The sequence below is a fragment of the Aulonocara stuartgranti genome (assembly GCF_965226115.1).
Source record: "Aulonocara stuartgranti genome assembly, chromosome: 14".
Taxonomy (NCBI): domain Eukaryota; kingdom Metazoa; phylum Chordata; class Actinopteri; order Cichliformes; family Cichlidae; genus Aulonocara; species Aulonocara stuartgranti.
The window spans coordinates 5,219,235-5,243,455 of record NC_138950.1 but is presented as its reverse complement, the minus strand read 5'-3'; the positions used below and the strand labels follow the sequence as shown (position 1 = coordinate 5,243,455).

The 24,221-nt window shown below is 41.4% G+C and overlaps 1 protein-coding gene across 1 annotated transcript; it reads left to right on the top strand.

The window, feature by feature from the left end:
• Positions 1-233: 233 nt before the first annotated feature.
• On the top strand, positions 234-21,600 carry sae1 (SUMO1 activating enzyme subunit 1). The gene is made up of 9 exons (XM_082502498.1): positions 234-462; positions 1,026-1,137; positions 2,122-2,295; positions 10,688-10,833; positions 10,967-11,066; positions 11,571-11,676; positions 17,454-17,598; positions 18,901-18,970; positions 21,299-21,600. Exons 1-9 carry the CDS (start codon positions 371-373, stop codon positions 21,389-21,391), a joined length of 1,038 nt encoding a protein of 345 aa, XP_082358624.1. The 5' UTR covers positions 234-370; the 3' UTR covers positions 21,392-21,600.
• The last annotated feature ends 2,621 nt before the right edge of the window (positions 21,601-24,221 follow it).

The window sequence follows — 24,221 nt, the reverse complement described above, 5'->3', positions numbered from 1 at the left end:
ATACGCTAAATCGCAGCACGGCGATATATGTATATGTTTCTATATCTATATTTCTAATACTGAACTCATTAAAAGTTAAAGCGACATATATTTTTATTATTATTATTAAGTGAAATTAATATAAATATAGCATTCTATTTACAACATGTGAAACTACGAATAAGAAAAAATACATATCCTCAAAAAAAAGTTCGTTAGAAAAGGACTTCGTTAAAAAAAAAAGTCATCTATTGTTTTGTTCTGTCGACGTCATCAGCTAGCGCCTGTTCAGCGGGACCGTCGCGGCATTTGAAACAGCTCCATCTGTAGCTGCACAAAATATTAATTTACCCCGGATTTACCTTCATTGGAACGAATTGAAGTGATCGATATGATCGAGAAGGAGGACCCGGTTATTAGTGAGGAGGAAGCGGCACAGTACGACCGCCAGATCCGACTGTGGGGACTGGATGCCCAGAAGAGGTCAGTTAGCTCGGGAGGCTAATCGGTGCAGCCGGAGCTTTGACTTGCTGTACTTACTCGAGTACATCGTTAAAGAAATCTATCTTTTACAAAAAGCCACGATTAAATTATATAATTTACTAATGAATAATAAATGTGTTATGCGATCTTACTTGAAAATATTGATAATTAGCTGAGTAGGTAATTTCTGTGATTGCTTCATTCAAACAGATGATGTAAATAATATCGGCACAGACTTCTTGTTCAAACTGGAATTATTACATGTGAATTAACTGTTTAAGGATATATTTCAGTTAATGCTCACGTGATATTAAAGCTTCAAAAAGGCTGCTGAATCTCACAAAATCAAGCTTTAGTTTCACTCTCAAACGGCTCAATATGCGTTATTTGTAACAGCTGCTCGTTTTATTCTGTCTGAATGTTTTTTTAAGAATCTCTTTAATGTAGTCAAAATGTTTACAGAACATTTCATATTGATTTTCTTCCAATCAGCACACAATTACTTCTGAAACCACACAGTAAGCAGTACTTAAACTGGTTTTTAAATTCTGTCTGTATTCCAGGTTGCGAGGGTCTCGAGTGCTCCTGGCAGGTTTGGGTGGTCTCGGGGCTGAAGTGGCCAAGAACTTAATCTTAGCTGGCGTTAAAGGACTCACCTTGCTGGACCATGAACAGGTAAGCACTCTTCATCGTTATCCCTGATTAGAGATGTCACATCAAGAGCAGCAGGAATTCTTTTACACATTTTTCAAACAAAACACATTTACTCAAATCCAATAAAACAGTGGAATAGTATGTGAGACCTTTAGATTTGCAGTACTAAAAATGCACACTAGGTGGTTCCAGTAGATGGATCTTTTCAAAGCTATTGATAAAAAGTGCATTTAAGTATTAAAATAACAACAAATGAAAAATGTTTTAAGTACAACAAAAGATGAAATACAGTGCGTCAAAATGCAAACCTTTTTTTGTACAGGTAATCCCCAGATAGAAAAAGAACAGTTGTTTTGGTACTTGTTTCTCCTACTGAAATGTTGCATCCAGAGAAACTGAATTAGTTTTTGACAGAAAGGATGTAAATAACTAATATTCACTTTGAACATTTCCACATCTTGCCATAGAAGATATCTTCTGTTCAGTATTTGTCTGATACCCTCCAACCTCAACCCCACTCTGTGCATTTTTCCAGTTCCAGGCCAATAAGACAAGACTGATCAGGGTTTATTTAAGCAGTTTTTGTTGTTGTTTCTTTCAAAAACATCAAAATTCATATAAAAAAATGTTCCTCTGATAATCTGACGACAGGCTCGTATTATTAAGCGTGTTTGTATCAAATTACATCAAACACCAAATGTGCAATCTGTCAGCGGGAATTCACATTTTGTGGGAAAGTAAAACTGAACATTGTAATTTAGCTGTTCTGTGATGATTTTATAATAAAAGTTGCACACTTCTGTCTTCTTGTTCCTTGTTCTCTGACACTACATGAGGGAAAAGTGGAGTAAAAATATGATAGATAATTTATGATCATAAATATAAATTAACACCTGTCTGTGTGTATTTAGTCTAAAAGGAGATCTGTTATGTGAGCACAACAGCAGTAACAGTTGCAGTAAGAGCCTCATCCAGCTGTGCGCTCCCTGTCGGGGTGTCTTCCAGGTGTCGGAGGAGTCATGCCGAGCTCAGTTCTTGGTTCCAGTCACGGCTCAGGGTCAGAATCGTGCCAAGGCCTCTCTGGAGCGAGCGCAGAACCTCAACCCAATGGTGAAAGTGCACGCTGACCCAGACAGAATCGAAGACAAACCAGACGACTTCTTCCTCCAGTTCGATGCGGTGAGTTTAACATGCTGACTCCTTTCTTCGCTGACTCCCCTCTCGTCACCAGAGGTGCAAGATAAGGAGGTCAGGCAACAGAAATTTAAACCAATGAGACATGCTTACCTCAGAGCTGCTGTTTTAAAGTAAATTCCAGTTAAAAATGACACCTGGTTGTCAGGCCAGCCTCTTGAAGTCTGTTTTTGTCTGTTTGGTCAGAATTCACACCAGTGGCCCATTGGAGGTCACTTTATAGCTCTGACAGCGCTCATCCTCTTCCTCCTCACCTAAAGGAACAGATACCGATCCTGCTTCTTGGTTACGGGCTTTCTACGGTCCTGTGCAGCTCTCTCGGAATAACTGTTTGTCTCCCAGAATGTCCTCCATGTTCTTGAGACTGTGCTGGGAGACACAGCAATAACACAGCAGTAACAATAAGTAATCCTGGAGGAGGTGGCCTACCTGTGCAACCTCTATAGGCGTCCAGTATCGCCTCATGCTACCAGTCTTCACACTGACCCTAACCAAATGCAAAACAGTCAGAAAAGATGAGGAGGGAGAAAATTTCTCCACCTGTAAAACCATTCCTGTTTTGAGGATCGTCTCATTGTTGCCCCTCCAGTGCACCTGCTGTTAATTTCAGTGACCCCGAAACAGCTGAAACTGATTAAAAACCCGCCCTGCTGCTTAACCGACCAGATCGATATCCCAGAAGAAGAACTCTGATTAAAAAATGTCCTGTTACATTTTTCAGCAGTGTTGACTGACTGCACCTCACAGGTTGACCACTAGGTGGCGCTATCAGACCATGTGGTGCACTGAAACACCTGCGGTGAGATAATGTCTGCAAGGTGTGGTAATGACATGAGCTTCATTGTCCAGCCAGTGAAAATAGTGACGTTTAGAATTAGATGCTGCACTGATATAATTAATATATAATTATATGCAGATTATAAACACAGCCATGCTGCTGTGTATGTGAGGAGATTAAACCTGAAACTGAACAACTTAAAACCCGAGAGTCTGGAAGGAAGAAGGGCCACATTAACCCCCCCAACCCTAACCCACCTTTCACTAAGACCACACTGACTTAAAGTACCCACCTGTCAAACCACGGTGAGCAGACTTTCCTTGTTTGTGTAGACTTTGCCTGAGGGAATTACCCACACTTCAAACTGTTGCAACATTAAACACGGGGGTAACAGGGGAAGCCCTGAAGCTCTAGGGAAAAGGGCAAACAAGGAATAAAAAGACTAAACTAAGCGAATGGATTTTTTAACAGCGTCGTTCACTCAGTGAGCCGGCAGAAGGATGTCCGGGTCAGCGAGTCGGTCAGTCGGTCTCTTTGCTGATTTGAAAATCAAACTTTCTAATCAAAAAGCAGCACAGGACACGTTATTGCATGATACATAACATAAGATCAGGTGGTGCGTCTCATTCCTGTTTATTTAGTCTGAGTCACCTGTGATGGTTTAATGCCGTTTGGAATGGAGCCCTAAATATTGTCACGCATATTTATTTCAGTTAAAGGAGGAGTTCTTACAGTTGTTTTCTTTTTATTAGCTTTTGATTTCTTGGAGTCTTTATTTTATTTCAGTTCAGTGTTTTCATTTAGAGTGTCGGAGCGGTGACGCAGCGGTGCAGCATGGAGGTTGTGGGTTTGAATCCGGCAGCTGGCTGGCTCGGGCACTTCTGTGTGGAGTTTGCATGTTCTTCCTTTGCCTGTGTGAGTTTCTCCGGGTCGTCCTGCTTCCTGGTTGTCTTCCTGATTGCTACTTGTCCTGGGTGCCTTTCACCCTACGCTAGGTGGGCTCTGGCGCGCACGCCATTACCAGGAGATCATGAAAACTGGTTCCAGATCAAGACCTAGTTGAATTTTCTGACTGCATCACCAGGATCAGGAGATACTTTTAACAAAGGAGTAATAATAATTACCTTTTTCATAGTGTAGGAGCTCAGGATTAAGATATTACATTTCTGTTTTCCTTGTAATAGAAATTTACTTCCCTCTTTGAGTTCATCGTGTAAAATATGATGTAGTGAGTAGCTGGTGCTAAATACTGTGACAGTATTTTTGTGTTGTTGTCAGGAAAAACAAATGAATTATTGCATTTTACATTCGGTTTCATTGCTTAGGCGCGATCTAAGTTTTGTCAGCTGACGGCGAGAATTCATTTGAACACTATCAGAAGAATAACAGATTTTTTCCCCTCCCGTTGAGCCAGAATCGTCGGCAGTCTTCCTCCCTCCGGGGGTGCTAAATGAGTGTCAGGAGGAGGGAAAGTAGTACAGGAGGAAGACGAGGGTGGGAGCAGTAAGACAAAAAAGAGTGAGGACAGGTTTAGAAGGATGTTAGTAGGACAGATGGAGGGAGGACGAAACTTTTAAAGAAGAGAAGGTGAAACAAAAAATAGAAAGAAATGATTAAAAAAAGGTGGAAAACAGAAGGGGGTCTCTGCTGCTTTTATCTGCTTCCACTGATGTATCTGTGTGTGGCTCAGCGGGAAGATGGAGGGTGATTAAAGCGGAGCAGTTGGAGTGTGGTCGCAGTTTTCATCTGAGAAGCCCAATTACTGAGGGATGAATACAATAGAAAAGCACACAGTGTCCATCTGTGTGCCTGCAGAGAGCTGCCGACAGTGTTTACAATTCAGACTCTTTGGTTTCAAGTAGGAAAGAAAAGGAAAAATCGCACGTCATAACTAACACACACGCTGATAAATCTGAAATGTATCCTTTACCCTTTTTTATTTATGTATTGCTAAAAAAATATAATTATCTGCATTTTTTTCCTTTAAAGACAATAAATCTGTGCTGCTAATTTTACAGGGTTTTCCTGTTATATCTGACAGTTTGATCAATAAAATGCAGCGTTGTGCACGAGTAAATAAAACTCACAATTAACAAAATGGTTAAAAGATAGATGCTGGTCATTTCCCTCGGCTCGGTTTGGGGCAGGCACCAAAATTCACCAGAGTTTCTTGTTTAAAAAAACCTCCTCAAACATCGACCTTTGAAATGTAATCCAAGGTTTTCCAAGCGTGCAAGAGGTGTTTCCTCTCCCAGTGGCCCAAACTCTTCAGTGTTCAGCCGAACTGAAACATCTGGCTACAGCGAGCCTCTCGTGGTTATTTCTGATGCTGCTCTTATATATAAAACATTTCTACAAAAAAGATTTCAGCCTTGCCTCAAAGGAGAATCTGTAACTATTTTATTTTTATTTAAGTGGACTTAAATGTACGTGAAATGGTATTTGATTAATGTAAAGGTAAAACACTGGCTTAGACTCACTGCCTAATCTGTATGCCGACGAATCATGCTTCATTTCCCAAAGGCCAATTATGAGGCAGAACAAACCCAGTTGTGTTCTCAGAAGTTCTTATTTTTACCTCCCTGTTATTATTCCACAAAGACGCTTTTAACAGCTATGTGTTTGGTCCTGCATGCGTCTCTGCTCGTAACTTCATTTTTCTACATTTTCTGTATTTGGATGTGAACAAAGGTCCTCTGTTACAGTGAAAACACAGGCGCACATTAAAATACCCGTGGTTATCTAATATGAAAAACATAAACGTCTTCTTTGGACACTGGTTTGGCTGCATGCAGCTTGTTTGTGAGCAGTAAGAGGTCGTGCATTTGCTGAGACCTGGAAACCACCAGCTATCGTTGGTGTTTGATTTAACTCTTATTTAGCTCCTCAGAGTTTATCTGCCATTTATCCTGAAAGGGAAATCCAGGCTAGTGTGGGGCGTTTCACTTTGTAAAAGCACTCTGACCTGTGCAACAGTGCATACTGTGAAATGTATAACTGCTATCATTATGCCTCAGTTAAACACTGAAAAGTAATTAATGCTGGAAGTAGAGCTGGGCGATATATCGAGTTTTTAAAAAATATCGATATATTTTTATACGAGATATAAGATGTGACAATATCCTTTATATCGATATAGTCTATGTTACGTTATAATTATACTTGTGGAGCCGCAGGTTTGCCTCTCTTTCGTCCACTTCCGTCTCTACGCAACGTTACTCGGCCTCGCCTCTCCTTCACTGAACACAACTCCCCCTCCTCCCCCATCGCTTCACCTGCAGGAAGCGACAAGATGGACACGGCAAATCTCCGTTAACGAGTTACTGCGCATCGCCCCGTGCGTGGGGCTGGACGGCGTCAATGTGTTAGCTAGCTAACCACGCTAACGAGCTAACCACGCTAACGCCATGCAGCCCAGAGGGGCTGCACGGACTAAAATCCTTTCATTTTCTCAAAAGTTGACAGCGCGCCTAATGTATGAATTCTGGTTGTGCTTGATGGCCGCGAACCGATTTTATGCGGAACACGGCGCTCAGCAATCTGTCAAAAATGTTTTAGTACGACTTTAGTAAGCTACGGAGCTGCAGCGCTTGATGGATTGTCGGAGGATTACGGCTGAGCCTCGCGGAGTGATACGTACTGTGCTTCAACGTAATATTACCCTACTGTGTATAAGGACTATAAATGGCACCTGTTAAGAGACGCGGTTGCGAAGCGGATTTCAAACTCCAGGCTGTCAGTCACGCAGTACAAGTTGGGAACAGAGCAGCTGTGAAATCTGTCTTTGTTATTGTGCTCAGCGTCTTTTAGTTTACATTTTGACTGCACAATTGTGAGCTTTTTGTTATGCACAAAAACAACATTGTTTTCTTTTATTTATGGAGCATTATTATTTAATAAATGCTCATAATTTATTTTTGAGTAAATTTTATGTACATCTGCTCTATGTTAATAAAAGTGCCTGTGTGACATCTGGGACACAGCTTTGACTAAGAACTCTCTTCTTGTTCTTACTTTATGGCTTTAAAAAAATATATCGAGATATATATCTTATATCGCCATCCAGCTAAAAAATATCGAGATATGAATTTTGGGTCATATCGCCCAGCCCTAGCTGGAAGTATTCAAAAACGCTTTATGTTTCCATACAATGGCTCACCAGAGCGTGTGTGTGTTTGATTTTGTTTGTCTATGGCTCGACCCCCAGGGGGCGCTTTTGTCTCTTTTTCTCGGGTTTATTGAAATTGTTTTCGTGAACCATTTTTTGCAGTTTGAAGCTGAAGTTTTTGCATATTTTCTGACTATGTTCGTTTAGAGAGTAAAGTTTATTTTCACCTCCGTTTTTTGACACAACACTACGCCGAATGTCTAGAAGACTAACATGCCAGGTTACTCATACGAAGATTCCCATTATGAAAGCAGTTTGTGCAGCTGCTCGCGCCTGTTGTTGCTCTTTCTATTAGAGGTGAAATGGGGACGTTTCGTTTTAATTGCTGTGTTGTGTTTTCAGCTATCGGCCGTCTTGCAGATAATGTGTTGTACTGTACAGCTTGTCATAGTGTGGGTGTGTAAATGATAACAATTATTTATCTCGAGACTCCTCAAATCTCCAGAGAGTGTTTTAAAAACACTGGTCCTGTAGCCCCGGCCTGCCCGGTGCGATGAGGGGGTGTCGGCAGCCGTCTTATCTGTGGGTTTAGGGTGTTTTGGGTGTTCTGGACTGGGTCAGTTGGATAAGGTAGACCCTGCCCACCGGTCAGTTGTTTACAGTCATACATGAGCCCACTCTGGTTATATCATAGCCCACTGCGTCTCTCGCCACACAGAGATGTTGGTGTTTTTTCTACAACTTCAGCAACTTCATATCATCATCGCTCCAGGAAGTTTGGCTTTGGTGCTTCAAACACAGAAAGACATTTTAATACATGACTAACACTGTAAAAAGGTGGTGTTTTTGTTTTTTGAGCCACCCAAACCGAAACCTAAAACTGAAAATATTTTTTATGATGATTCCACTGGGTCTAAAATAATAATTCTGCTTTTGCTTCTGGTTTCACAAGGGACACCAACTCAAGTGTTGTGGGTGGAAATCATTTGTTTAACCCTTTCACCCACCACAACCTACACTTCCTCTGCTGCAAGAGACTCAAATAATGAGGTGCCTAAAACATAAAATCCAGTTAACCATAAAAAAATTAATGACTAAATAAATAAAAAATACGCCAAACAAACAACCAGGGCTTGAGTTACATGTAGTGTTTTATATTCATTCAGTATTATAGGTGGTGCTGGTTATTTTAGATTACTATGAAGTGCAGGTAAGTGCCTGCTTTAGTATTTTTTTTCCCTAAGGATGCCTCTGTGGTGTCGCATCAACGTGATTGGTCAGTTCAGCGATGATCCCGTAGCAACACCAACACAAAGACATCAAAAACACCATCAGTCAGCCTGGCTTTAATATAGTACACTGTGTCACTTTAATGACTTTAATCTCGTTTCACTCGGTGGTAAACTGCTGCAGTAGGTGTGTCTCGAGTGTTTTGGCAGCTCACCAGCTGCTGTTCAGCATCTCTGTTGTTCCAGGAATGAACATGCAGTGAAAGTTTCAGGTGTTTTTTGCTTTTTTTTGTTTTTTAAAGGGGGATTACAGGTGATTTTTAAGTAAAATAACTTCTTTTGGGACCAAATGTTTCTAAGCAGTTGGGTCTTTCCACGCGAAACCCGTAAATCTGAGAAATGTCCTCAGAATCAGCTGATTTTATTTTATTTATTTATTGTATAACAGCTTCATCATTTAAATTTTACCTTCACACAATGAAAATTGCGAGAGTTGTAAGCCCTTGAAGTGCATACGGTTGGGTCAGAATTTAGTTTCTTAATTAACTTTAACTTGCTCCAAGTGTCACAATCTAATTACTGTAAGATTTTATCTATAACTACAGTAATTTAATGTCTGACATAGAGATGAAGTTGTGTGGACGAAAATAAGATGACTTATGACAAAAATTTCCACGCACCCCTGTGTTCTTCAAGAGCCTGAACCTCAGAAAGTATTTATAGTATGGAGGTCAGATTTGACACAAATTCATTAAATATAGTGACAGTCTTGTACACAAAGAGTCTTTTAATTCTGGGATTAATAGATGTTTTTCATAGAATGGGAAATCCAGCGTATTTCTTTTGAAGCCCGGTGTAGAAAGGAATAAGCAGCTGACGTGGTGTCATGTTTTTTCCAGAGCAGCTTACTGGGGCATAGGTCTGAATTTATGGTGTGCAAGTTGCACCCGTTAAGGAAAGAAGTGCACAAAACACAAAAACAGCCAAACAGGATGCAAAAGAGGGTAGAAGTTCATGCTGAATATAAAGTAACTTTAAGAATTTTCCTTTATTCTGCTCAGCCTGTGTGTCTCATTTTAATAAAACAAAAATGTTTTCTTTAATCTCTCATAAATATTCACGTTTGTTTAAAGGTATACCGTCACAGAGGAGGTTTTCTAGGACGGAATAAAAATAATTAACAGTGCAAAGACAAAACTCCCAACGACTGTGGAGTGGGAGTTAAAGTCGTATGTTTCAACTAGTGCAAAAAAAGTGTAGAGATTTTAGAGTAAATGTCAAGTTTTCAATAAAATGTAACAGTAACCATGATCATACGACTTGAAAGTTGTTTGTGTCTCCGTCTGAGAGCGTTACGAAACTGCTCGGTCTGCCCTGAAGAAAAACTGCTTTGTTATCTGTAACTGGAAAGATTTGCTCGTTAGCCTTCAGGTTCTGATGATTGAGATCAAGATAAGACTGGGAAAACGAGAATTTTTTGAGTGGGAGAAAAGACTTGATATTAGTAGAACGGGATTTAAAAAAAAAATAATAATAAAAGGTCACATGAAAAGGAGTCTACACTTTCAACCTCATGTTTGCAAACTGTAGGATTTGTATTAAAGGGGACCTATCATGCTCATTTCCACCGCAGTGTGTTTACTAAAGTATCTTTGCATGACTCAAAGATCATAATAATCCTAATCCTTATCTCATACTGGTGCAGCCTCCAGTTCGTCCTCTGTCTGAAACAAGCTGTTCCAACTCCTTCCCCTTTAAACAACCTCTATTCTGATTGGCTGCCCCTCACAAACAGATGGTTTAAATATGCTCGAGATGACCTTATTGGGGATGTCTGCACTCAGTGTCATCACACAGAGCCAAGGGTAGAAAAAACTGTCTGAAACAGCATTTAGGTAAACCTTTTTACTCACTGGGATTAATTGTACATATGTTGATCTCATTATGGCTCTCTTGCAGAGCATGTCTTTATCCTGTCTTCCTTCTCTCTCCCAACCAATCACAGCAGATGGCCCCTCCCTGAGCCTGGTTCTGCCGGAGGTTTCTTCCTGTTAAAAGGGAGTTTTTCCTTCCTACTGTCACCAAAGTGCTTGCTCATAGGGGGTCATATGATTAACTTACAATATAAAGCGCCTTGACACGACTGTTGTTGTGATTTGGTGCTGTATAAATACAACTGAATTGAATTAAATTATTTCAATATCTGAATCCCTAACGAGCCTTTAACACTTTGTGTTTGTTTGGGAATTTTTTGTCCCTCAGGTGTGTCTGACAGGCTGCTCCAGAGACCTGATGATACGCGTTGACCAGCTCTGCTCCAAACACAACATCAAAGTGTTCTGTGGAGATGTCTACGGTTACTACGGTTACATGTTCTGCAACCTGGGACAGGCACACAACTATGTCGAGTAAGTGCGATGGGGGCAGGTTCTATTCCCAGTTGTTGAGAATAAAGCTGGTCGTTTTGTGTATTGTAACATAGCCTCAGACATATTAAGAAACCTTCATTTTTACTTTCTTCTTCTTGTTTCTTCTTTAAAGGGAGAAACCCAAAGTAGTAAAACCCAGCGGTGAGTCCAACGACGGCCCGAAGGCAAAGAAAGCCAAAGTCGACCCCAACGAGACCACCATGGTGAAAAAAGTACGTGCACAATTATCAGCTTTCACCGTATCACAGGTTTATTCGTCTTAACTGTGTAGACTGAAAGAACTGACATAAACAAAGATGTTTTTTAACTTAAACAAGGAGATGTATTAGCAATCTTGCCTTTAGTTAAGAGAAGGAATATTGAATATAACAGCACTTACCCTCATTTTTAGTTCTTTCTTTCTCAAAGGCTCAAACTAAAATCGATCTTTCTTTTGTATTCTCTTTCTAATTTATGTTTTTAAAAAGGGCTTATATGATATCACATTAGCAATAACAGTATCAGACACATTCATTACTTGTTTTTTGAGGAATTAAACTTGAAACTGGAAAAAACATAGAAAAAGAACATTATCGATGTTAAATGTTTAAAATTAGCGTTCTATTAAATAGGAGGTTGTCATCATATAAATTGCTTTATATTTGTCCTAAAAACAAGGAACGAACAAATCAGTTCAAAACCTATTCACTCCATATTGATCTTCTCCAACCAATCAGACGGCCAGTTTTTGCACTCTGAAGGAGGCTCTGGCGGTCGACTGGACAAGCGAGAAGGCCAAAGCCGGTCTCAAGCGAACACCAGTGGACTACTTCCTGCTCCAAGGTACATAAAGCCATTTTTTGTTTCCAAATGTGGGATGATTGAGTTTTTAAATGTAAAAATAAACTTTCCAGCATCATTTTTAGAAAATCTGTTGTAGTAACAGCTGATCATTTTTCAGTTTGTGAATTAAGTGAAATTATAATCAGAATATCAACATGTTACAGAAAATTATAACGATTTTTTCGAAGTCTGTTTAACAGTTTCTGGCATGTACTACTTTTAAACTTTGTCTTTAAAAATGACCATTTGAATTCTGTATAATTATTTCTCATGTGTATGAACACTTTTCTCTAAAGCTTTAGCCTTTAAAGATTTTGTGAAGAAGTTGCAAAGGTTTTTTACATTTAATTTAATTTTAATTCACCTTTAGGTGATGTTGTTTCATTAGCACGTACATGTGAATTGCATAAAAGAGCTGAATATTTGTTGCATTTCTGTGGCAGGCAAGATTTCCCATGCATCGATTTGGGCAAATAACATAAAGAATCCTGAAGGGTTTAAATAAGTATAGAAAATGGAAACTGAAAAAGCGTAGGGTCCTGCAGCTAGACTGAAACACATACCATGAACATGCAAAAATCACTGTTCCAGTTTAGCTGATGAAATATCACCGCACATGCGTGGAAGGTCATGTCCGTAAAGCGTGGGAAATGTCATCTAAATATAAATGCCAGTGGGATTTGAGCAAGATTGTCTTCTAGATAAAACACAGTAGCTTTAGATTTTGTCAAATATATTCGGTAACTGTTGGAAAATAAAGAGTATTCTTAAAACACAGCGATGGTATCCTGCTCCAAATGATATATTGGAATCGTTTCTGTTAAATGCTCCGTAACCGTGGCCCCAAATTTTGATCCATGAGATAAATTTACCTTCCTGTTTTTCAGGTTATTTATGTGTGTCTGATGACCTTCTCCACAGAGTTGTTATTGTCCCTCCTGTCACCTGGCCCTGCACCATTCCCACACTCTGCACGCTAGTTTCCATCACAAGCTGTCCATGGCCAGTCATGTGCACTGAGCGTAGAACAGAGAGCGGCCCGACACCTACACCGCACGACAACAAGCATATCAGAACAGGAAATACAAAGACAACTATTAAAGGTGTTAACTCAGAAAACACTTGTGTGCATAAATACGCTAAACCACAGTTTATGGGAAATTTCACTGGTTGAATTGATCACAAATATTAACCACAATGCGCTACGTTCAAAACGTTTCGTAGAATTTCCCCATGGGGCTGCGTCGATAAGGGCATGCAGCGTAAAAATCTGCCAAATCAAATATGCTGAGCTACCTGCTGTGGAGATCCCCTGTGAATAAGGGAGCTGCTGAGAGTTAGAGTTTGCAGTTACCCTCTATTATCAGCATTTTATTTGTATTCATTTTATTTTTTGCAGTAGTCAGTTAACATTGTTGACTAATGCTTTCATAGACTAGACTAAATAAAATTAATAAAACTGGTATTTTATTAATAAGCTTTTAAATACTGACCTGGAATGATTTCAGAGTTTAAACATCTAAGTGTGTTTTAATCAAAGACGTTTTTAAGTGGAACACACACATAATGCTTTCATATTCAAGCTGTAGAACAGTTTTACTCAAAGCACAAACCTATTGTTAACCCCTCTCATTACATCAGTTCCATTTTGATGGAATTGACATGAGGTCAGTCTCCTTCTGACCTCATGTTCCTTTAGGGAGGGGGTGGTGAGGTGGGTGAAGGGGGAGGGGCGTTCTCAAACCAGGCAAAGAGCTCCTCTGGAGTTTGAGGTTACTGTCGGGGGTTGGGGGGCTCTGGCCTTTGTAATTGTCAAATCATCAGTCCTCATCCGTGCATACCTTTGTCCAGTAGCCCACCCTACATCGATATATCCTGGTACCTCAAAACCTGACGCAGACTTTAAGTTGGATGATACCTGAGCTGCTTCAGTTATGTATATCTTGCTCATGTTCTGAGGTAGACTTTAGCACTGGATCTCAGCTTGGGGATCTTTACTGGATGCATAGCCTGGCTGGGATTTGAGCTCATGATCTATTGTTTCAAAGATCATAATCTCTAATTTGATCATCTCAGGCACACAGTTCTGACTGTGAGTGCAAAAGCTCCACCCACTTGTGTTTGGCAGCCAATCAGAAGAAAGTTGACTTAAAAACGGAGGGGCTAAAGGGGCTCGTTTCAGACAGTGCAGCTCCTCAACGCATCCTCTAAGCCAGTGGTGTCCAAACCCAGGCCTCGAGAGCCGGTGTCCTGCAGGTTTTCGATGTGTCCATCACAGCTGATTTAAATGGCTAAATGACCTTCTCATCATATCTTGCAGCTATCCAGAGGCCTGTTAATGAACTAATCATTTGATTCAGGTGTGTAGACCCAGGGTGAGATCTACGACCTGCAGGACACCGGCCCTCGAGGCCTGGAGTTGGCCAAGCCGGCACTAAGGACTGGTATAAGATAACTATTTTGACCAGTGAATCATGCAAAGCTACTCTGTTAGAGCCCAAAAATAAGGTTCTGAAAAAGAGCATTAGAGATTCCCTTTAAGACTGTTTCACACCCACTCACAGCAGCCACATGCAGTCATGTGACAGTGGCTGTCTGCTTTATTTGCTTACTAAACGGTCAACCTGCTCCTCAGTTTCTCATCTCGTTCCGGTGGATTTTGCATTGAGGCAGTCTTGTCTGGTTAATTTTAGTTTTTGCCAGCTGTCATGGCCTTTAGTCTAATAACACCCCATCTGAAACCCACCTACCCGCTGCAGCCTCGCCCTGTCTTCAGTCTGCTGAGTTTCAGGCTAATTTCTGAGTGGAAACACCACCTAGTTGTTGTTTTTTTGTTTTGTGAAGGCGAGATGGGAGGCAGTGTTATTATTCGTCTGCTGTTGCTATAATTGGAAGTTGTGGTGGTTGTTTGGTACCACCAATGAGGAAGTGGCTCTTCCTCTGTTATAACTGCTTCCTGTCTCACTAGGAAGGAACAGTCGAGAGATGTGAACCGTGTGTAGGGTGTATGCCTTTGTCTTTGCTTTTAGGATCTCTTTAATTCCTCTTTTTATTTAAGATGTAGTCAGAGGGAAAAAAATGACCAGCAGAAGATAAGATGACACTTGAACACAAGCGTTTCCTCCTTTTTTAAAAAAAAAAAAAACTTTTATCTGAAACTAAGGCTTTAATTACTATTAAAATCAGCCTCACAGAGATTTCTGAATTGTTTTTCTTTCCTAAAATTATCATTTAAATATCAGCCCCATGCATCCAAGAACTGGGAGAAGCGTAAATTCAAATAAAATTGGCCATTCAGCCAAGGTTTTTGCAACATGGCTGAAACTTGTGTGTGAGGCATTTTGTATTTTGTGCAGAAAGTATTTCAGACTTCAAAGGATGCGATTTTGAATTCAAGCTCCAGTGTAAGCTGTTTCATTAAGTTAGCTCAGTGGTTCTCAAATAGAGACTGTGCCGTGGAATTTTGTGACAGCGGTGCATCATGAATGCACAACATAACAGCACAAAGGGTATCAGTACTTTATATGGACTCATACAAAGTACTCTAACGCAATCCTTTAAAAAGCTCCTGTCATCAAGAACTCGTCGGTTTGCACAACTGTCGACTGCGTGACACATCAAAGGCCCCAACTGACAGCGGGGAGGTTAATAACGGGAAAAGGCATTGCTTTCTTGTGATGAGCAAACTAAAGACAACAGAAAATGTGTCATAAATTCTACATGTCTTATGATTTCAGCTGAAGCAAGGATGTCAGTAGCGCTCCACCCAAGTATGTTGTCTGTTGGATCGTTAGCTAATGCAAAACAATGCGTCAATCAAGGTAAAGAGGCACGTGGAAACCAAATGTCCCTTATAAGAGATTTCACAGGAGGCAAAGTATATATTAGTGGTGTGGGTGCAAAAGATAAATAAATAAATATGAGTACTTTTCCTCCTGCAGAGTGCTGTTTGATTTAGCACCATTAGAAAACCACCGTCCATCCACACTTGACAGATAATCACTCCAGTGTGTCCTCCATGTGTAGTAAGATATGCCTCGAACACCTTAGGTGCCCAGGAGACATCCCCAGAACCACCTCAGCTAGCTCTCTTTAATGTGATCTCCTCATCACCCTATCTGTTAGGGAGAGGCCCGAACCAATCAGAAAGCTCGTTTCCGTGGTCCCTGTCTTCGGTCACTACCCAGAGCTCGTGGTCAGGAAAGTAACGTAGACTGCCGACCAATCAGCAGCTTTGCTTTTACACTCAGCTCTGTTTTCACCACAACATCCTCATCACTGCTGACGCTGCCCAAATCCACCTGTCGGTATCCCGCTCCCCTCACTCGTGAAGTCCTCCACTCAGGGCAGCAACTCATCCCTGCGAGCACTTCAGCCTTTCCCTGCTGAGAAACCGTCTGAGGGCATTAGAATACCTACATGGATGTTACGTTCAAACCTCACCAGTTTTTGTGTTAGAGGTCCTGATGATGGAGAGATTTCTGGAGTTTCATGTGAACTAAACTGATGTGCTCTGTTTGTGGTTTGTTTGTTAAAACAGTCTCATTTATTTGTTTTAGTCAATTTCAGAGTGGAAATGTTATTTTTCACTTTCACTTTCTGCAAAAGTAAAAACCAATGAATAAAAGAAGGGCTTGTTGGATGATGTCGAGGCTGTTTTACGTAGATAATGCCACCGATATGTTGTTTTAATGTGTTTGGTGTGCCGTGGACACAAACAGGTTTAGTTGTAGGTGCTAATATGGAGATAACACACATTTTTCGTGTCTTAAATCTGAGGTGTACATGTAATAAAGGAAAGATTTAGTTGTGCTAATAAATATCCACCTGCCTACCTCTGCAAGATGAACATGATTCTCACTCTGTCCATTGTTTTTGATCTGAATGTGCAGGATTTGGCATTAAGGACCATCTCGAGCATTTCCCCTCCACTCTAATCTGCGATGGTATCACCGCTGCCTGTGTATGTTCAGAGATGGTATCTTTGTTCCATCCATGTTCACATTATTATATCGTGTTATGAAATTCAGTTTGATTTCCTTCCCGAGCGTGATGCCATTTGTACCAGCCTGTAACTTTCTACTAACAAAGTTTCACTGATAAAGGGCAGAGCCGAGGTGTGAGAATGATTCATCGCTGCTACATGTGAGCATGTACTGTGTGTGCGGTGTGCCACGCTGGTGGAAATGGCCGTGGGAGGACTTGACTTCCTCATGTGGTTTTGAGTTAATGGACGAACAGGAAATACGGGGGCGAGGTGTTGATGTGTGCATCTGTGTGGTGCAGCTGGAGAAGTCGGTTGTTGTTTGAAATATTGCACATGACCAAATAGTTTGTTCTTTTGATTTTTAATTTCTCAATCGGTCCTAAAGCCAACACAGGAAAGGTTTGGGGTTTTTTTTTTTCATCTTTCTCGCTCTGAGAGGCAGACTTAATACTTCCTCTGTGATCCTGTGCAGGTGGATGTGTGTTGCACGCAGGAGTCTGTGACTGCGCGCTCTTAATTTGATGTGGGGGAAACGTGGGCCTAATCGGATGAAATGGTTGATGGTGCAACCACATACTGATGTTATCCTGGTTCAAAGGGAGCAGCAGGGGAGATGTTGTCTTTCCATAAGATGATAATTCACTGTGGAAGTCACTTAAAAGCGTGATGTAATTATAAATGGCAATAGTGCAATAGATTATGTGGAAAATATTGCCTTAGTTAAATGGTTCAAACTTCTTTCCTGCGTCTCAACTGTCATTTCTTTCCTCCCGTCTGCTGCTCTCCACAGTTCTGCTGAAGTTTCGTACAGACAAAGGCCGTGACCCCGACCCGCAGTCCTTTCCAGAAGACAGTCAACTCTTGAGGCAAATCCGTGACGACGTCCTCGAGTCCCTGTCATTGAACAGCGACCTCCTGAATGACGACTTCATCAGGTGACTTTAAATAAGTCGATTCAGAATAGATCATCTGCTCTTTCAAACACAAACACACCAAACTTCCCCTGATAGACATTATTTTATATAATCAAGATGAATGTACTTTTTTTAGAAGGTCGAAGCCACCTTCCTCACTTTGACCCTCTTGTCGGCCATAATGCCTCTCCATGCATCTCTTCTGTGACCTTAAGGAAAGTTAAATCTCTAAACAGGACCATAACTGTGCATGCAGCCTTTATTCCTTTATTCCTTTACAGTAATGTGTGATCTCTGCAGAGATCAGAGAATTAGAGGCACTAGTTGCAGTTTAATGTCAGCATAAACAGCGATCCACCACAACATAAAATCTCTGAATAACATTGAAGGTGTTTGCTTTTCCATATTTCCTGTCACATATTTACTGCCACATGGGCGGATGTTCATATTAAAGATGATCAAAATTTCAAATAATGAGCTCGCTGTATGTAGAATACCTGTGAAATCCTTTTTGTCTGCTATAAAAAATGCTTTTCAGAAGCCACCAAGGCCCAGTGTTCATGAGAAGCTAGTCTAGTAGTTCAAGGATAAAATTACTGAGCTGGAAATCACAATAAGAAGTTCACGTTACTGAGTCTTCAGACTCCAACCCAGACAATCCCAGACAGCATACATGTACACACACAGCAGTATAGATGTGGTTTTAATGTCAGGGCTTGTTGATGGCTTGCATGGCTGTTATCAGCTGTTCTAACAGGAAAATTCAACTTTAAAAAACGTGGCACACACGGGCACGAGGGCCGATGAAGACTCATCAGCTGGCTCTGATTAAAGGCCGACTGTTAGCTGCTCTCAGTCTGCAGATGAGTTTCCTGGCTGTAATTTCACCTTCACTGCTTTTGATTTTCGACACGGTGGGTTGCCAGTTTTTGGCTTATAAACACAAGCTCATTAATCCACTACTACATCCTCACATCCACCCTGATGGCAGGAAGAAGCACATTAATGTTAGCTTTTCTCAAAGTCTCTCTAATCAATTTCTCACCAGTGTTTTGAGACAAAATAACATCACCTGGGGGAGGGGGCGATGGCAAACCGATTTACCCAAACACACATGCTTCTAGTGTGAGTGAAAAGATGTTTATTTAGTTCACATCAGCCATAGCAAGACAAATAAATCAGCTGGCAGATGAGACTATGGAACATTTTTTTTTCTTTGTTTTGTGGCTCTTGTGCTCTTTTTTTAGTTACTTAGTTAGTCACTTCCTTAGCGTTACACTTTCTATTTAGTGGTTAATGTTTCCTTGCACTGTTTATCCTCAGCTACTGCTTCTCTGAGATGTCTCCAGTGTGTGCAGTCGTGGGAGGAGTTCTGGGACAGGAAGTTGTTAAGGTGAGGATGTAAACATGAAGATTTTTGGGGCAGTGTGCAAATTGCACACAGAATTGTATGAATCTTGCAGCTTCAGGAAACGTTGTGAAAGGGCTGATGTCATCCCCTCTGAAGCGTCTAACGGTATTCAGTCGGTGACTTTGTGATGAAGACGGCAGGTCTGGTGTGTCAGCTGACATGTGGCCACTCGGCTGGTCGCTGGGTTGGATCCAGAGAAGCGGCGGCGGCTCTGCTCGGTGCAGAAGCGATTTTCGCTGTGACCACAGTGCAGCTCGGTGTGACGCTCTGGCAGCAGCCGTTTAAATGGAGAGATGATTTGTACTGTTCTCAAGCTGAAGCCGTAATGACCCCATTCATAAAAGAGCCTAATGAAAGCTGTTAGTGGGAAGAAAAGCGACTGAACGGTGACACCAACACCTTTCCTACATGCTGTAATCTCAGGGTAACAATCAAGCTTGTTCTGTTGTTTTAATTCCCTCAGGCTAATCAGTTTATTAAAAATAACAAAAGCTCCTTGAAATTGTGCCAAAATCTATGCAGTGAAATATCTTACAGAGCAATCACTCTTTTCTTTGTTTCTACATGAATCAGTTTGCTGATAATCAACAATACTTAAATTCAGCTGATCTCCTCTTCAACCCCTCCTCCTTGGGCAGCACAGCCTCCATGTTTAGATCCCTCTGTGGAAGTCTTGTTCTGTGAACTCTCAGACTTCACCGTGAACCTCAAACTGCAGCACTGAGGTGCCTCTGGCTCCCATCCACAGTCCAAAGACATGCAGTTGGTGAGGTTAGGTTCATAGGTGATTCTAAATTGCCCAGAGCTGGGAATGGTTGTCTGTCTCTCTGTGTTCGCCCTGGGTCAGCCTGGCCACCTGTCCAGGGTGTACCCCGCTTCTCGCCCTATGGCAGCTGGGATAGGATCTAGTCCTCCTGCCCCAGAATTGCATATGTGGAAAAAATTTATGGAATATTGGAAACTGACCTGACTTTCATGTTTCTCTGCTGACATCACCCCGGTCCACCTTGCTCTGTTACCCACTCTCTGACACACACTGATCACTCGAGCTACGCCTTAAGGTCCTGTCCATAAATATAATGAACAGATCTGAGGACAAAGGGCAGCTCAAGGAGTCCAAAACTCACTGAAAATGTGCTTGACTGTGCACCAGATGTTCTCAGTTCTCACTTTGAGTATACAGGGACCCAACAGCTCGTAACAAATTTGGATCAGCTCTCAAACTTCGTACACCACAGCCCACAGGTGTCCCAGGGGTCGCCCAGTTTTCAGCATTCCTGAAGTTCCCAAAGAATGTGTAGATTAGATGGTCAAACTCCCATACTTCCTCCAGAATTTGGAGGGATTATGGGAATAATGTTATAGTCAATGATGCTATAGTGATTTGATGCCTGCATGTTTCTAATATAACATCCAGATCAGAATCAGGAAGCTCTGCTGTCACATCCCGATGGAGACGTTCAGGCTAAAGCTCCTGAACTGTGTCAGTCTCCACTCGTCAGATGCCCTAGTTGCCAGATTTGACTCTCTGTGACTTTGTCCTGTTCCCAAACTCAACGCCTGGGAGGAGATCAAACGCAAAAAGCAAATCCGGGGCATGAAGGGAAGGACAGCCGAAAGAGTTGCAGGGCTGCTCAAAGCAACAGTCTTTAAGGGAAGATCAGCTGGATTTAAATTGATATTGTATTTTATTTTTTATAAGTGAAGTCAGGGAGCTTTCTAAGTCTTTAGTGTGATTTTTGCTTACCAGCGACTCTTGTGGTTAAACCCAACAGTCAACATGTTGCCTGTTTTTTTTTTTTTTACTTAAAAACATTTCAGATAGGCGCAGTTAAGATTAGAAACCTGTTTTTCTTTCTGGGGTGAGCGCAGGGCGACACAAATGGGCGAGTTCATTTCAGGGTGAGTGTGTTAGACAGGCCGGGGGGGGGGGAGAGGACAGACAGTTCAGAATCAGGCTGCGTTATATTGGCACAAGGCCAACCTGCGGTCTGGATGATGATGATGATGATGATGAAACCTGCTGCAACAGCCAGACTGATGTCTCTCACAGTGAATCTGACTGATTTCTCTTGTACACAGAAACATTAAGTCCATTTATGAACTGACAGAAGTGTGACAGGCTCTAGTCAAGTTAAACCCCGGCATTGAAACTTGGTTAGCTGCAGTAGAGTATTTCATCCTGCCGACGAAGCACGTGGAGGTTTTATTTCTCGCAGATTCGACGAGAGGCCGAACTTTTGCAAGCAGCCACTGTAGTTCCTCTTTAAATAACATAACATAACATTTTTCTCCCGTCTTTGTCTTCAGGCTCTCTCTCAGAGAGACGCTCCTCACCGCAACTTCTTCTTCTTCGACGGTCGTAAAGGCAACGGCGTGGTGGACTACTTTGGACCAAACTGAACGTGTCAGGCTACGCCGGCTTACAGGCAAACTTCAGTTTGTCCTGTCTGATTATTTATGGCAGCGCTTGTTCTACTCGTTCAGTTTCTTTTCTTTCTTTTTATTTTTTTCACAGTTGGATCCATTTCGCCCCAAAATCTGATACATGAACAGCAGGAAGTTTTTTTTGTTTTTTTACATTTGTTAATAAAACATTGTGTAGTAAAATGTTTCAGCTTCTCGTGTCTGCTTTTTATTAAATCTTCCACCAAACTGTACTGATGATTCTCCTTCCTTTGCTGCTGGGGACATTTTAAAGTCCAGGACTTGAGCTGCAGCGTTGCATCGGCATGAGAGAGAAATCACACGCAGGCTACATTCAGGGCTGATATCAGTGTGGTTTATCTGAAGGGGAGAGACAACCGACAACACCAACAACACATGATGTCTCGCAGAGTGTATGACTGTATTTGGTCATAGCCTCCCATCGCCTGACATGTGACTCATCCAGCCAAACATGGTGGTGTAGTGAGTATGTCACAGCACAGCAAAGAAATAGGAAAGGGCGGTGGCTGCCATTCAAATGAGACGTGACATAAAGTCGCAGCATTTCCTCTCTTATGCCCCAAAACAGGGCAGCAACAACAGCATTAGCACAGACAGGCAGCATCATTACATCAGCCCCTAGGTGTGGTGTTTATGCTGCTGCCCTCATACCTGTGAAACCTGATGCTCAGTGGAAAAAGTGACTTATGTTTTGATCCTGGCTCACCTCGGCGAGTGCTGACTGCTGCATGTCGGTGATCTCTGAAAGCAGTGCAGATTATAACTGATGCAGCACGTTCACCAGATAAGTGCACATCATCATGATACTGTGAACCTTTGCATGCAAACGAGGCTGTCAGACATGGTCTGCGATAAATGACCTTTCTTATTTTAAAGCAAATATAATGTGAAGTCTTGTTTAAATCATAAAGAGTGAAAGTTACCTCAGGCTCGTCCTCGTTTTGGTTGCCTTTTTCCTTTGGTAACACTTTCTAATACAGCCTCTGACTAAAGGCCATAATTCCTCAGTAATTAAAAAGAATTCCAGTGTATTTTATTTGAAATTGCATACAAATACCTAAAGGTAGGTACATTAGAACAAGGGAATAACAAGTCAGGTTTTTACAGAAAACAAACAAATAACTATATCTTAAATATTAGTACTGCCTAATTTCCTGGTAATTTAGCAGGAAAAACAAACAATATTTTCTCATCTTGCAGTACGCTGTAAAGTACTTTTTGAGACGTGGGTTGTGTTATGGAGTGGCTTCCCCTTGTCTAACCTCAACTAAATAATAGAAAATCTATTGTGTAAAAAAATAAAGGTTTAAAAACAATAAAAGGGTAATTCACTCAATATGGCCTGCACCCCAAAAAGCATAGCACACTTATGATGTAAGATTGGGAAGTGTTTTTCTGCAAAACACTACTTAAAATTATTTACAGTATCATTTGTGTCTCCTTTCCTGTAAAATACCCAAAATACTCTTTCACACATAAAGACGACATCTGACAACCTCTGTTGTACCCTTAAAGATGAGTTTTGATACCTTATCCTATATCATTGAAGTTGTGGTTTGGTGACTATTAGAATAGTAGAGATCGGCCTCACTAACGTCTGATGTGAACCCAGTCATTTTGTCTATAAGAAGGTCTTAAAGGAAAGCTTCAATGGGTAAAGAGTTAATGTTGTGGCTCAACATCCAAACTTTTAAACCACTGAGTTCACTGTAATTTGTTGTGTAAAATGTACACAAATCCTGTAAAGGAAAGTGTATTTTTAAGGTATTTTACAGTAAGACTAATGTGGGACTTGTATCTGCGTTTGTAGAACAGCTCTAACTCATTCAAGGGGTTTTATGAAAAAGTAAACAAGAATCTCGGGCAGCTGTAACTTGCCCCACATAAAAGCCGTCATGTCAAATTGGTATTAGTCTGATTCTGTCAGAACTCAAGACGGGGATATTTCTATCCCTTGACTCACACTTGTTCTTGGCTCCTGCTGCAGAAATGAACATATTTTTAAATTAAGATGGGACCGGATCTATTCACACACGGGGTTCACTGCAAGTTCAACGCAGAACGAGGAGAATGAAAAGAGAACGAGGTTGAGTCCGGGTGCGGAAAAATACCCACGTATGGAGTAACTCCGTGTACTTTTGAGTGGTGTCGTGTTTTTGTCTGATTGAGGGCTATAGAGCACCAAAACAAGCCGACCCTTGTGATGAAACCAGAGGGGCGATTAGGCAGCACGGGTGCTGCTCTTTTCCCGGGATTAGCAAAGCAGATTAATTATGGAAGGTCCCTTTAAGCTCATTCTGCCCCTTTAATTAAACCTAAACTCTTATCTACCAACACACACATTCATTTCACTCTCCGTGCTCTCAGGACTACATGCTGACTCCACTGCACTTTATCTCTTTCTCTCCATCCCCTTCTTCTCTCAGCCTCCTTCTTTCTGTCCTCTCCTCCTCCTCCTCCTTCTTCTTTTTCTTCTTCTCCCCCCCCCCACACACAGTTAAATCCCAGCCCGGTGCTCCTGCTGTGTGGTCACTCTCTCCGTTTCGGCCTCCACTTAGCAGCAAAAACCAAGTGCCTATTGTGGCAGCCAATCACATCCCGAGTTTTACTCTCAGAGCTAAGTGATTGGCTCTTTGTGCTGAGCAGTTTTTAGTGAGGCTATCTAGTTCCAGTGCTGCCTGTTGACTCAGTAACAGACAGTGTGTGTGTGTGTGTGTGTGTGTGTGTGTGTGTGTGTGTGTGTGTGTGTGTGTGTGTGTGTGTGTGGGCTCAGCAGCAGGTCTGT

What these genes read in the sequence shown, in the direction of transcription:
- sae1 (XM_082502498.1), top strand. Translation starts at nt 371, where the DNA reads ATGATCGAGAAGGAGGACCCGGTTATTAGTGAGGAGGAAGCGGCACAG. An exon ending in TCTTCCTCCAGTTCGATGCG is followed by an intron (nt 2,296 to 10,687) that starts GTGAGTTTAACA and finishes TTTGTCCCTCAG; the next exon opens with GTGTGTCTGACAGGCTGCTC. An exon ending in TGGGACAGGAAGTTGTTAAG is followed by an intron (nt 18,971 to 21,298) that starts GTGAGGATGTAA and finishes CTTTGTCTTCAG; the next exon opens with GCTCTCTCTCAGAGAGACGC.